Source organism: Nematocida minor (genome assembly GCF_024244105.1).
Source record: "Nematocida minor strain JUm1510 chromosome Unknown 7879, whole genome shotgun sequence".
Lineage (NCBI taxonomy): Eukaryota > Fungi > Microsporidia > Nematocida > Nematocida minor.
This window is the reverse complement of record NW_026250394.1, coordinates 25,448-39,579: the sequence shown is the minus strand read 5'-3', so window position 1 is coordinate 39,579 and position 14,132 is coordinate 25,448. Positions and strand designations below refer to the sequence as shown.

Here is a 14,132-nt window from a genome sequence, read left to right as displayed (position 1 = left end):
AGCTATACTTCATTTATTTATAGAACAATCCATCTAAGAGTGTTATTGTGGCAGTACTTTTTATTAGCTAGTCAGCGAACAGTAAGAGTATTCAGCAGAAATTTTTACTTATTCATGCCTAACAAGGAAAAAGACGATCTATTCTTATTCTACTAATGGCAGAAATGTGAATACAGAATATCACTCTTTGCAAAACATAGAAAATGCTTTGAGCCATTTTACTTGGATTTTCATTTGAACAAATAGTGTACAGTATGCGAACAAGTGCGGATGAACATCCAAATGAAAAACAGTATGGTTTTATTTCTGGTTGATTTTCGCATAAATTACTATGCTATACCGCTGAATTGAACCTTTACATTCAACTCACTCACTACTATTTTGATTAGATAACACAAAGTTAGATTATATTTCAGGAAAATCATCTGCTAGGGAGTCAAAGAACACAGCGCTGTCTATCTCTGTGCAGTGTTTCTGGTTTTTGTGGTGCTCGCTTACCTTTGATATGGCCTTTGTAATGGCTTGTTTGCTTTTCTCGGCTAGTTTGACACGGCACGGAACTCTGTACGATATTCCATCTCGCAGGCCACTCTCATGCTCTGATGATCTTTCGTCTTTTAGTGGCGGGTGCTCTAGCAGGTGTATTCGAGGGCCTTTCAGCTCTGACAGCCCCTCCACCAGCCATCTAAACTCGATTGTCTCTGGGTAGTTCAGGGATGCAACTAAATCCAGAAACTGCAAGGCTGCGTATGCAACGGATATTTCATCGTTCGTGTTCAGGCCACTTGACAGCGCGCTTATTGCCTCACTGATGGTGATCGGCCACATGTTGATCAGCGTGTTGACAGGCATTTTAATGCAGAGAGCTCGGCACAGTGCGTATGCCTCGCTTAGTAGACATACGGAGGTATTTGATGAGCTTGAAAATATCTCCGAGATAAGACTGAATATACCGGGCGCATTCTGCACATACTCTGCAAATGGCGCACAGAGTATCATGTACCTAAGTCTCTTGATCAGCGAGGCCTTTAGTAGAATGTCCGACTCTCTAACGAAGAATCCTGCAGTGGTATTGGCTCTGGATATCAGATCAAGAATCCTGTCAGAGTCAACCAAAAATGAGCCTATCTCTATCTTGTATCTGATGTTCTGTGCATTGTCTTTGAAGAATCTGTCGCTCAGCAAGTATTCGTAGAAGTCTTTCTTCCATTGCCTATTGTTCTCTGGCATCTGCACGAGCTCTTTTGCTGTTTCCAACGCGTTTTTGTACAACGCATGGTCGGGCGGCAGCTTAAAGCACGGAAAGACAAGAGAACTCCACACGGATGATAGGTCCAGCAGATAGTTCTTTTTTATCGCGGATGATATGATGGATTTGACTATTCTCAGCAGCTCAGAGAGCTCCTGGCATTTTTCATTTATTTCTGCTATGTCCAAAATCTTTTTTGTTCCCAGCCTGAATCCAAATATAACACATGCATCAAGAGCTTTTACGCTCAGGTCTATCCCCTCCTGGGAGAACACCTTTTTAAAGAACACAGTGAAGAACCAAAGCAGGTCTGTGTCTTTTGGCTTTGTTTTTGCCTGCACAATAATCATTGAAATGGCTCCGAATATATGCGCTGATTCAAAGACAGATCGGTTGGGAGAGACCTCAATCCATCTTTTGAGCATTTTGTACTTGTCTTGCGAGAGGGTAGAGGTCACTCTCACGACCGATGCGAACACTTCTGATTCTATTTTACCGTCAATTGCGTTTATGAATGAAATATTACTGCATTCGGAGTATTTGCCTATCAGCCCCTCTGATAGCAGCTGAGTGAACAGTTTCTGAATACTTGTGAAGTACTTCCTGAGGGTTTTCAGGTTCTGGCTGTCTTTCTGCAGCATCCCCACTGCTCGGTTGGCTTTTTTATTTGTTTGCTCATTTATATGTGTGAATAAGTCTAGCAGATAGCTTATCAAAAGTGTAACTGCCCCTTCGTTCTCCACTTTCATGTTCTCCAGACCGCATGAGCATTTATTGTCCTGTTTTTGCCTCCAATGCGAGCCATCTGCCTCTCTGCTTTTATCCAGCACATTGAATAACTTTGCTGGCTGTCCTGCTGCTATTTTCTGTTCATCCATGTGCCCATGGCCTCTTTTGCATATACTTCTGTATCCTTTCAGGTTGAAAGAGTGCTGCAGGATGTACTCCAGCTGGTGCATTTCATTCTGTTCATCTTCTGCCACCAGATCGCAAATGGCTTTCACTAAAATCAAAAGCAAATTGATTTGGTTTTTAGATATGCAATATTTTATCAGCGGATATCTTATCTCCTCAGTCTCCCTGTATATCTCGCTGATGCAGTCGTAGTACGCATCTAGCCCTGCCATTGCTGCGATGGTCATCGTGCTGGTGATGGCCTGCTCTGTTTTTGATCTCTGCAGCAGTTTGCACACAAAGTCCTCCCTGAATGTAATGGGCTGTCTGAGGAAGTTCACAAAACAGAAAAAATACTTCAATATTTTTACAGACATTTCCTCTATTTCCTGGATGTACTTCTGCTCCTTTCCACGAACCTCTGCATGCTCACTTGTTGCATACATCAGAACAAGAAAGAAAACCCCCATGCCAGGCCGAGACGCTTCTGAAACTCCAACAAACTGCTCGGATAAGTCTGTGACATTGAACACATCACTTTCTTCTGGGAAGGTTTCTTCATTTTTCAGGTAGTACTGGAAACTGTCGGAGTACTTGACCATGCTAGCCAATATCTGCAGCCCAAATAGAATTCTGTGGTAATCGCACTCCAGTAGAATAACTTTTTCTTTAATTTCTCTTTCTATTGGGTTGTTCAGATGCGCGTATATGTTGGTAAGTATGCCAGCATGTGCTCTTATGCGTCTGCAGAAAGACTGTGCCTTCTGTCTAACCATGTAACTGTGTGACTCGCAGAACGAGATCAGAAAACAGATGAAGTTGCTATCTAGTTTTGCATTTTCACAATTTTCAACCAAATAGAATGCCAGTCTCAGCTCTTCTGCTTCTTCTAAAACATGCCTTACTGTGCTGTCATTGTACACAATGCGATTTATCAGTATTTTCTGCAGATTGCCCGCTGTCCATGAGTCGTACAGCCAGAACACCTCGGGACACACCACTGCACTGTCGTATAAAGCAGCGCACTCTTCATGGGACATTTTATACTCTACAGTTATTCTTCGCAGCGACTTAATGATCATGTAGTGAACAGCTTTACTGTGTGCAATTTGCTCCCAGTACTTCATGAATGTTGCCATGATCACTTCAACTGATTTTTTGTACATTTCCAAGGATTCTTCGCTTATATTAATCGACAAGAAAAAGTCAATTAGCAGGAGTGCATCGTCAGATGGCGCGCTAATCTTCTTTTCAACTGCCTCCCATATCGATCTATACGCATCGGGTGAAGGGCTTAGGAGCTCTGCCCAATGGTACGGATATATTTCTGCTTCGATGCACTTGGCTGCAATCAGAGGCAGCTCGTGCGCTTGGCTGTGCTCATCTAGCAGAGAGTGCGATATGGCCTTGTCTATGAGCCCAGTGTCCAATAGATCTTCTGAAAATACCTCCCACACAATTCTTTTATCGAGGACTTTGAAGAACGCTGTTATATCCGCGCTGTTCCTTGTGTCTATTATCGAGATTGTCCAAACCAAAGACCTTTTTAAGATGGCGGATGCTTCTTCTATGTTCTGCCGGATGGCCATCAGTATTTTAAAGTACGCAGATGGCGAGCCGTGGAATATCCTGCACAGCGCTGTGTATATTTCATCCACTCCTGTTTCTTTTTTCATCATCTCTGTAATCCACATCTGTATTCTTTTTACTAACGATATTTCCTTAACTAGAAATAGGTTTAAAATTGCCACTGCTACATCTATCTCGTTGTTCTTTAGATCTAGCCCTTCTACTTTGTACGAATAGAAAAGATCAAAGCTCTTTCGTATGGTGACTATCTCTTTTGCCTTCAGGGCCGACACAAATCCTCGGCTCAGGAGACACTCTTCGCCCTCCATTGCCCTGCAGCCTCCCTCTGCCTTCAGAATGTACACAAGGCACCCGGGCACGAGGTCAGTGCACTGCCCCATTACTTCCCAGACATTCTTCAGAATCACGCCCCTGCCCAGCCGCAGCTCAAGAATGTTCAGTATCTGCTGTGTCATGATGTACTGCTCGCTGTTCTCCTCCTCGAGGCCCATTATTATCCCAAAGATAAGCTTTTTGCATATTTTTATTGTTTTGTCGCCGAGGGTTTCTATTATCTTCTTGACCACCTCCATGTAGTTCGGAATGCTTGTCAGGTTGGAGTGCGAATAGAACGTAAAGAGGCCCAGCGACAAAACGTCGATTTCATTTAAAAGATTTTCACTTGATATTTTTGATATGACAATTTTGTACACCCCAAGAGCCTTCATGTGCACGCCCGCAGGGAGCGCTGGGTTTAGACATTGGTTCAGTCTTTTGTAGAGAAGGTACGGCTTTGGTATTCGCGAGTACTTGTTTATTTTCAATATTCCCTCGAGCCCCGTAAGATATGCCACTAAATCAGACCACTCGCCTGCTGTTCTGAATAGCTCCAGCTGTTTTTCCAGTGCGATTTCAAACTTCTTCTCGCTCATCTAAGAATTATTTCTATTTACAAATAGAAAATTTATATAAGTATACACGAATTAAAAATATTCAAAAATAACCAATGAGCTCATCTATATAAGAGCAATGAGTCAACAGAAAATAAATGATAAAAGACATAATTATCAACTTGCACAGAGAGAATCTCCCGTACACGCCCGTGCTCTTTAACAACATAAAAAGATCTCTGCAGCTTCTGAGGAGGCTGCTGCACCGATATCCGCAGGGCAGCATATTTACAAGCAGTGTAATAAGAAAGATGATGAGCAGCCAAAAGAGAGCCACATCAGAGGAGGTCACCGACTGGCTGGACTTTCTATCGCAGAAATATCTGTTCGAGGTAAGAGAGAAGTACGGGAGCAATACAAAGAGACAGTACCGAACGAGCGGATATGCCATGAAAGTAAAGAGTGGGCTCCTATGAGAATAAGAAAAAATAAACACTTCACTGCAAATCATTTATGTCCCTATTGTCTGTATTATGCACTCAGCTATTTCCTTTTTCAGACAGTTTGTGTATTGCTTATTCTTGGGCCGTGTTCTCTAGAATTCTCCAGAGGTGCTGAAATAACAATCCATTCGCTCTAGTCTGCACTTTTATTGGCAATGGAAAATTCAGAATAAAAACACACTCTCATTTGCACACAATTAAGCTAATGTTCTTAGAGTATGAGATAAGAGACAAAAAGTATAGTTAACTATTCATTTATTAGCTATAGCTGTCGTACTGCATGATCGTTCTTTTTAATTTTCATTCGTTCTTTTTTCTTGTCTATTGAGTCGCTTACACCAGCTATAACACAGTAATTGTCTATTGATAGTTATTTCTTCTAGATGGTGCTTTATTATTTCCGTTGTATCACTATGCAATGCACACGAGGTTGGACACTTTGCTGAAGTTGCATTTGTACTTCTTCTCTTCTGTCTCTTCCACCTCCACTTTCTTTCTGCGATCATTTCTCAGACAGTCTGCAAAGTCCTTAACTATTGTGCTGTTGTATTTCTTGCCGTCTTCTTTTCTGCTGATGATTCTAACACACAGGGAGAACCATGCTCTGATGCAAATTTTTATGTTTTGTTCTCTTTCCAGGCTGTCGTCGTCCTGGGTTATTCTGTGCGGTCTGAGTATAACAACACCGTCTTTTACTTCCATGAACGGCTGTAGGAATAAAAGATCTTTTTTCGTCAAATGGCTAACATACTCGCATCTTTTGTATATGTACCACATGGGGTGCGTGTAGGACATATCAAAGTGCAGGTCTCCAACTATCTCGTTCTCATACACTGTTGTGTGTCTTTCCACGTCATACATCCACTTAGCAGATATAAAGCTGTTCTGTATACCTGTGAGATTTAAGAAATCAATCCCATTGTCCTCGCAGAAGGAGTTGATGTTCATGTATTCATACTGGATGGGAGACGTGCAGCAGTCGCTCCATATAATCTTCAGAGCATTGAGTATCTCATCCTGTTTCTCCACTTTTTTTATTTTTGTTCTTTTGTAAATATTGGTGTTATTCTCCTTTGGTTTGCACACTTTCTCTACTACCCTTCCCAGAGCAAAGAACAGATCGTTCTTTCGGTGGTCCAGAAGGCGTCCGTTTAGCAGACATTCTATTATTATTATCTTTACAACCTGGCCAGGTGTGATGTTTCTGTGCTTCTTTATCTCTTTTTCTGAAAGGTCTTTTCCTAGTAGAGTAAAGTAGATGTCTACCGTTCTTGCATCCATCACAGAGTTTACGGCAGCGTATCTATCGCATAAAAGATGGAGATGTCTGTCCGCTGATACGAGCGGGGATATATCTTTTTCCAAATCGTGTTTTACCATATTCATAAACATGGACACATTTCCATACGGAACATGGGGCAGGACATTCATGTGCATTCTTTCTACCGCGCTTTTCATGTCTTTTAGCTTGGACAGATTCATGTTAATGAAAGAGAAGACTATGCTGGCAGCAACTATCTTTTTCTCTTTTGCTAGCTTAAAAAGAGAGAGGTCTTCCACTCTGCCGTCTCTTATATACACAATGTTGCACTTCTGTATCACTCTCAGAATGTGCTGGTCGTATTTGCTTATCTTCTGAACTATCAATGTGCTCTCTTTAAAGGCCGCCAGAAGCAGATTTTCTAAATCGTATCTGTTCTGTTCATTTATAGAAATTTGCATATCTCTTTCTCTAAAAGTCAGATCTTTTTTATCCATAGCTCTCTGGGTGTATTCTAGAAAGTTTGCATAAAATAATATCATGTCGTTCTTTTTCTTCAGCTCTTCCAGAGAAGTCTCTACGCCAGACAGGTTTATTTTTCCTATCTCCAGCTGATCAGTTAGCTCTCTGAAGCTGCGAATGTCTTCCCACTTCAGTCTATCGCTAAAGTTGTCAAGAGTTTTAAGAAGGTTGCGGCGTGTCCTAATTTCTCTCTTTATGGTGTCTATTCTCTCACGCCAGTATGTTTTTATGGCCTCTGTGTCCTCCACTGACACTTTGCAGCCAGCTCTCTGCAAAAAAGCCAGGGCAAGCGCCCCAAAAACCAGAACCTTTTTCACTGTTCGTTGCAAGATCATAAAATTAAAATATTTTCATTATTTCTACTTTTGCACAAATCGACGTATTATTTTCCTTTACTGCGCCAACAAAAGCCCTGCTAAAATAGCCATAGCACACAAATAGCAGAAAAATAACTATACACCAGCTGCTCTTCTAATTCCATGTGTGACTCTAATAATATAGATGCAGCCTGGCTATTCGTTCTCAGCCATAAGTATTACAGTATTCAGCTTCTGTTCTTCTTCAACTATATTTTGCCTCTTTTTTGGACTGTCTACAATATTTAGCACAGGATGAAATAAATAACCCGTGAATTCAAGTATATCTCTAACTTTTCTTACTAAGAGCATGCAACACTCTGTCTATGCAACCTATTTACACTAGCATTCATCTATAGATGGCTAAATGGTGTTTTATTTCCCCTTCTAGCCTGTCCGTGCTTTGTTTATCTTTTTCTGCAGAGCCGAGCATTTAAGCCCGAAAATATTTTTGTTTTCATGTTTGAGTATAAGAAAAGGCTGCCAGAAGGAGTTTCCAAAAAAGAGCTTGACAGAGCTGGGGTGATAAAGTGCTCAAATGGCGATGACCTGTATGCCGACAACTCAGGAACCAGTCTATCAATAGTCGGAGCAGATTTCTGCATTGTGGCATCCGACACAAGACACTCTGCTAGCTTTAGCATAAACACAAGACAGGCAACAAAGTCGTTCTGCATTGACGGGAGATTCATTCTCAGCACCACAGGATTCTACGCCGACTCTCGGCACATTTTCAAGGAGCTCGCGTATGAAATAGACAAATACCAGTTCAAGTTCGACAAAAAGATGGGAATAGAGCAGGCTGCAGCCATTCTCCACATTCTGCTGTACAACCACAGATTCTTCCCAAAGTACACGTACTGCTGTCTTGTTGGATTCAATGAGAAGGGCGAGCCCAAAGTGTTCTCGTACGATCCTGTAGGGAGCTATCAGGAAACACCGTGCAGATGCAATGGGTCAGGAACAGCGATGCTGCAGCCTATGCTTGACTCTTGGATAACCAGGAAGAACTGGTACTGCGAAGAGGGAAAGGACCATGTGTGCAGCGAGGAGGAAGTCACTGCGCTGGTCAGAGATGTGTTTAATAGCGTAGCTGAAACTGATGTAAAAACAGGAGATGGCCTAGAAGTATACATAATTAAGAAAGATGGGATAAGCAGAAGTGAATATCCGCTGAGATCCGACTAAAGACAAAAATAAACACCTTACCCTCTTTTCTTCCATCCTATCATTAAGTACCACTAATTGGCATCTCTCTGCTATTTATGTATTCTTCTGCTGTTATATCACTCTATTCTCTGCTAGCTATCTGATAAGACACAATGATCATTTTATCTAAAGAATTCTGGCGATCTCTATGAGGTAGAGAGAATTAGTCTTATCTATTGAGATATTAGAATAGCTGATTATTAGGCATCTAGTAAATAGATATAGATAGTTTAGAACATAAGACATAGATGATAACAATGCAATGGTTTTATTGTTCATTTATTCTGAGTGTCTGAATGCGCACTAGATAGGAAGTATACTCTCGCCCGTGTATGGAAAAGTGTGGAGGATGTACGGCTTCGTTGTTTCTGATGTCATGATAAACGAGATAGTTTCTTCTCTTCTTTTGAACATAATGGAGCTCGGGTGTATGAAAATGTTTTTACCGGTGTACATGTGCAGATACGCGCCATTCCCATGGCTTGATGCAACTTTAGTCAGAAACCCTGCACTGGCTGCTGCGTGCAGTCTGTCTGCTGTTTTCTGCTTCAGCGGGATGTAGTTTGTCTTTTCGTCTGCCTCTTCTGTTTCGTTTTTTATTTCGTGTTTTTCTTTGAGCAACTGCAGCAGCTGAAAGTATATTCTTTCGCTTGTTTTTATTTCCTGCGGAGAGATCCCCAGAGATCTGCAGAAGTCACCGCGGAGCCTAGGCTCGTACGAAATATAGGTAAAGAATAAACTGGCATACAGCGTTAGATCTGAACCCTTACTTTGCGATTTATGTACGCTTTCAATACTGGAAATATTTGCGTCCTTGGAGAATAAGGATATTCTCTCACCAGAGAGCAGAGAGCACACAGCAGCAGCAGAGCATCCTGCACCCATTGACTTTGCAACAAGGAGAAACTTTCCCTGGCATGGAGAGACTGGGAGCGCGCTTACTTTTTTTCCCAGCTCGGTTATTTCTCCGTCTTTATCTATCAGCCCAAGTATGAATAGCTCGGATAGCGATGAAGAAATGGAGTTAGCCCCAGGAGACTCTAGAAAGTCAAAAGACCTTGGGTCTATTTTCATGTTTATCAAAGACAAAGAGACCGATGAAATGTCAGATCGGATTATTTCGGGAATGTTGTTCTCCTCCATTGACAAGTACGCTGATTCAGTGTAGAGTCTGTAGCACACACCGGGGCCCACTCGCCCTGCTCTTCCTGCCCTCTGCTTTGCTGATGACTTAGATATCTTGACTATTCCCAGCGTGTCTATTCCATCTTTTGTTATATTTACCTTCTGCACTCCTGAATCAATGACCCATTTTACATCTGAGATGGTAATGCTTGTTTCTGCTATGTTTGTGGACAGAATGACTCGAATGGGCTTTGTGCGCCGGCTGAATATCAGTCTCTGCTCGGCATCCGGCAGTGAAGAGTGCAGCTTGAGCAGCTCAATGCTTGAGTGTATTTCCAGCATTCTATACAAGTCATCAATGTCCTCCAGCCCAGAGAGAAACACAAGAACAGTACCAGCACTGAAATCCTCACTTACTGAGTTTTTCATACTGCTGTTATTTTCCAGTTTCGAAATATCGCTATTTCCATTACTATTGCTCTTGTTGTTTTTTACAGCTGTATATTTCCTATTTGTTTTACAATTATTCCCAAAGATTTCATCTACTTCATCCATTTCTATTTTTACATTTTCTTTTTCTTTCTTTCCGTCTTCTCTTGTGCCAGCTTCATTTGCTTTTCTTGTTTCCTTTATTATCTTTTTTATTGTATCGCATGCTAGCTGTATGTAGTCTGATGACCTCCTGGGCATATACTTTATGCTCACTGGATACTTCTTCCCTGGTATTTCGCAATACTCCACAGGTATCCCGTCCTTTGCAAAGTATTCTCTGAGCATCTTTGTGTCTGCTGTTGCACTCATTAGGATCAGCCTAATTGAGTCTATTTTCTTTTTCAGTAGACCAAGCAGAATATCTGTTCGTATTGATCTTTCATGCACTTCGTCGAGAATAATCGTAGTTGTTTTTGTGCTCTTTCTGTTCTCCTCCATCATTTTCAGCAGTATCCCGTCTGTTACATAGTGCAGCCTTGTCTTTCTTGTGGTTGTGTCTTTAAACCTGACCTTGTAACCTATCATGTCGGTGTCCTCGTTCTCTGTTATCTTTTTCACATAGCTGCACAGAGAGATAGCTGCGACTCTTCTGGGCTGTGTGACTATAATGGTGTCTGCAGTCTCCGCAAGCAGAGCTCGTGGTATTCCTGTTGACTTCCCCGATCCTGTTTCCCCCACCACAATCAGCACTTTGCCTGGGCCGTACTTGCTAATTACTTCGCTCGCATTTTTATTCACCAATTCAGTTGGCATTTTTTAGTAAATTTTTTATTCCCCTGTAAATATGAAAAAAGTCACCACTAATTACGCCTATACTCCAAAGAACGAAGACAAGGCAGTAAGAGCAGCAATGAAGAATGCAAAGATAAGTTTCAAGAACACGCACCAGACCGTAACCATCCTCAGAGGAATGTGGCTGGTCTCTGCCATAAAATACTTGGACGACGTTCTTGCCCACAAAAGGTGTGTGCCCATGAAGAGATTCAACGGGGGAGTGCCCAGAGTAGCACAAGCCAAAGAGTTTGGAGCGCTCCAGGGAAGATGGCCAGAGAAGAGCGTCATCCAGGCAAAGTGCATGCTGAAGAACATGCAGAACATCGCTGTAGGAAAGGGCCTAGACATCTCCAAAGTGAAGGTTACCCACGCACAGGTGAACAGAGCTCCTATCATCCACAACAGAACATACAGAGCACACGGAAGAGTCACCGCATGGAACAAGTCGCCTTGCCACATTGAAATCATAGCTGAGGAGCAGCTGGGAGAGATACCAGCAGAAACCGCAGTTAAGACAATCGCACAGAAGAGAGCAGAGAGAAAGTTCAGAGCACTTGTTATCAGCGGAAAGTTAAGAGGAGAGCATAGGAAACAGATGTTAAAAGATTAATTAAGAGAATAAACCGTTTACATTCTGATACATTGTGCTTATTTAGCAGCAATTTCTACTATTTATTCTACTTCTTTTATTCCTGTGGCTTCTTTTGTAGAATGGCAATAATCTGTGTATTATTTGTGTGTCATTAGAAGCCTTGTATAAAATTGTTTTACTAATTTCATTTGCGAATTTGGCTTGTGATATTGTTATTGTTTATGCTGAGATATAATGCACTTAGCAGTGGTTTAAGAGTAAATATCTGTCAGCTGCTTAGTAGAACAGTTGACTGATCTCGGTTTTTCTTTTCCTTTTGGGTAATTTTAGCAACGTTCTTTTTAAGTTGGATAGTCTCAGAAATAGAGGCAATGCTGTCTAAATAAATAGATAGGTGAGATAAAGGGCTTTCTCTGTTTAATTTCAGCTGTTGGTGATGTTTTAGCCACCTTTTTGTGTTTGTGCATATTCATTTTTATTTTATTTTTCTCTCAGTTTCTGTTTTTGTGTTTTTATGTTCATTCGTGTCAATGGAATCCGAGCTTCGTATAATTGGAAATGGAAAGTGTCAGAGGGCATCTGCGGGATATGCCAGCAGCCTTTTGAGCAGATGTGCTCCGAGTGCGAGCACCCCATAGAGTGCATTCCTTCATTCGGGGCATGCAAGCACTGCTACCACAAACACTGCATAAAGAACTGGATAGCAACCAGCGCGCTCTGTCCCATATGCAGAGCAGAGTGGAAAGAAAAAACAGATACAGAAGAGTAGAAAGCGCGCCTTTTATCCTAATGCCTCATAGAGTAATAGATAAAGACATACCCTGAAAATTAATCTTAAAAACAAAGACCTCCATAAAATATCAAATAAACCAGCACACATTATAGTAATCTACATACCAGAAGAGAACATAGAAGAATGCCTTTTTTCTGTTTTTATCAAGGAAAGTGCAGTATGTACACGATACCAACTCATTTCGTAAGCCATAACCCATCAACTGCTTTCATATTGCAGCTAGCTGATACCAGCAAGTTATTCGACAGGTAACTGCTTAACTGCATCAACTTAGCACGGTTGTTACAAATAAAATAAATAATAATTTATTAATAGCAGCATATTTAGGACATTGTGCACTCTGATCACTACATATTCATCTGCACAGGAAGGCCTAGAATGCAGTTGAAGTCGCTTTCGTTTATTATGTATAGCCCCAGCAGCGCATATGCCGTGTGGTAAATGTCTGGGCGAGATTCTGGGATGTTTTTTACTCCTCCGTTTTCATCCTGGCAGTTGGAGAGAGTGTACCGGACAAGGCCTTCATCCGAGTAGATCGGAAGACCAATCATCTTAAAACACGCGCCCACCCAGAAGTTGTAGCACGAGTCTACGCCTTTGTTTGTTCTTCCATTGAAGCCGTGTGTTATCGCATCCTGTCTGTCTAGCAGCCATTTTTTCAGAAGATTTTCATTCGGTATTTCGCTTTCTAGTATTTTCAGTGCAGCTATGGCGCAGTAAGTGTACCCTCCGTGTGCTTCTTCTCCCGGACTGGCTGCAAATCCTCCTTCATATGTCTGCAGATTGCCCACTATCTCGGGAAGCTCTGAGAATATTTCTTTTCCCTCTTCTGTTTGCAGAGGATTAAATTGCGACTTTGTTTTTATCTCTTCTGAGAACAGGATAGAGTACGAGGCCACTGCACAGTATATCGACCTAGGGTCCACTTCCCCGTCTTTGTACATTGTAAACCCGGCTTCCACCTTCATTTCTTTGATAAAACTGATGACTCCTTTTTTGTCTATTTCATCCAGCCTATTGAGTGTGCGCAGTAGGACTAGTGCAGCGTATGTATTTCCTAGATTAGGCAGCTGTCCCTCTCCTCCGCTGACTCCTGTGCCTTTACCCTGCAGGTTTATTATCTGATTTGCTATTTTGTGCAGTTTATGTATCTCTCCAGAGGCCAAGCTTGAGTAGAATGCCTCTCTGCCCAGTATAACGTACAGACCGTTTGACATCCACGCGCCAACCCAGGGAATAAGCATGCTGTAGTCAATGGGAAGCACTTTGTTCATTTGTTTGATAATGTACTTCAAATGGGACTCCTTGTTTAGCAAAGTGTTGCACTTGTTTTTAATGGTGGAGTTCAAGTGGAGAGCATCTATCGAGGTTTTTGTGGGCTTACCTTCGTCACTGTACATTATAAATTGGAAAAAATAAAAAGCATACTGCCATAAAAATAAATTGAAAAAGCTACGGATAAAAGTTTGTGCATAGAAGAATGCTAGTGCGAATTTATTGGATTGGTTTATTTTTTTACTCTTTTACTAGTAGTGGATAATAGTAGATGGGCTACTTCTTTTAACAATCCAGTGCTATTATGGTGCACTAGCATATACCACACATACAATTCTAAACATGAAATCCACAACACCTTGAGATGATACAAATACAGCTAAATCACACCAAACAAGAGAATGTCAAACAAGAAAATCAAAAATATGCGGTGCTATCTATTACCAGGCGTAACTATCTCAGTAATAGCTCCAATTAATTCTAAGGCTTCTTCTGTTAATGAAGCCAATATTAGTCAATAAAGAAATTATTTTATTCGGTGATAAATTCAGCATGTATAAAGACGCAATAGTTGAATTTAGAATACACTTACTAGGACAATCCGAGAATAAAAATAAAAACAGATTAG

At 41.4% G+C, this 14,132-nt stretch overlaps 8 protein-coding genes across 8 annotated transcripts; 4 read left to right on the top strand and 4 right to left on the bottom strand.

Moving 5' to 3' along the window:
• Positions 1-405: 405 nt before the first annotated feature.
• NEMIN01_1085 (uncharacterized protein) lies at positions 406-4,644 on the bottom strand (the record flags this gene model as incomplete). The annotated part of the gene is made up of 1 exon (XM_051477027.1): positions 406-4,644. The coding sequence occupies one exon, from the start codon at positions 4,642-4,644 to the stop codon at positions 406-408; it is 4,239 nt and encodes a 1,412-aa protein (XP_051332987.1).
• Positions 4,645-4,760: 116 nt separating this feature from the next.
• On the top strand, positions 4,761-5,078 carry NEMIN01_1084 (uncharacterized protein; the record flags this gene model as incomplete). Its single annotated transcript, XM_051477026.1, has 1 exon — positions 4,761-5,078. One exon carries the CDS (start codon positions 4,761-4,763, stop codon positions 5,076-5,078), a length of 318 nt encoding a protein of 105 aa, XP_051332986.1.
• A 438-nt stretch (positions 5,079-5,516) lies between these two features.
• NEMIN01_1083 (uncharacterized protein) lies at positions 5,517-7,223 on the bottom strand (the record flags this gene model as incomplete). Its single annotated transcript, XM_051477025.1, has 1 exon — positions 5,517-7,223. One exon carries the CDS (start codon positions 7,221-7,223, stop codon positions 5,517-5,519), a length of 1,707 nt encoding a protein of 568 aa, XP_051332985.1.
• Positions 7,224-7,703: 480 nt separating this feature from the next.
• On the top strand, positions 7,704-8,432 carry NEMIN01_1082 (20S proteasome subunit beta 6; the record flags this gene model as incomplete). The annotated part of the gene is made up of 1 exon (XM_051477024.1): positions 7,704-8,432. The coding sequence occupies one exon, from the start codon at positions 7,704-7,706 to the stop codon at positions 8,430-8,432; it is 729 nt and encodes a 242-aa protein (XP_051332984.1).
• Positions 8,433-8,756: 324 nt separating this feature from the next.
• On the bottom strand, positions 8,757-10,823 carry NEMIN01_1081 (ATP-dependent RNA helicase DHX36; the record flags this gene model as incomplete). The annotated part of the gene is made up of 1 exon (XM_051477023.1): positions 8,757-10,823. The coding sequence occupies one exon, from the start codon at positions 10,821-10,823 to the stop codon at positions 8,757-8,759; it is 2,067 nt and encodes a 688-aa protein (XP_051332983.1).
• Positions 10,824-10,854: 31 nt separating this feature from the next.
• On the top strand, positions 10,855-11,454 carry NEMIN01_1080 (large subunit ribosomal protein L17e; the record flags this gene model as incomplete). The annotated part of the gene is made up of 1 exon (XM_051477022.1): positions 10,855-11,454. The coding sequence occupies one exon, from the start codon at positions 10,855-10,857 to the stop codon at positions 11,452-11,454; it is 600 nt and encodes a 199-aa protein (XP_051332982.1).
• Positions 11,455-11,950: 496 nt separating this feature from the next.
• NEMIN01_1057 (anaphase-promoting complex subunit 11) lies at positions 11,951-12,205 on the top strand (the record flags this gene model as incomplete). Its single annotated transcript, XM_051476999.1, has 1 exon — positions 11,951-12,205. One exon carries the CDS (start codon positions 11,951-11,953, stop codon positions 12,203-12,205), a length of 255 nt encoding a protein of 84 aa, XP_051332959.1.
• A 371-nt stretch (positions 12,206-12,576) lies between these two features.
• On the bottom strand, positions 12,577-13,629 carry NEMIN01_1079 (protein farnesyltransferase subunit beta; the record flags this gene model as incomplete). Its single annotated transcript, XM_051477021.1, has 1 exon — positions 12,577-13,629. One exon carries the CDS (start codon positions 13,627-13,629, stop codon positions 12,577-12,579), a length of 1,053 nt encoding a protein of 350 aa, XP_051332981.1.
• Between the last annotated feature and the right edge of the window lie 503 nt (positions 13,630-14,132).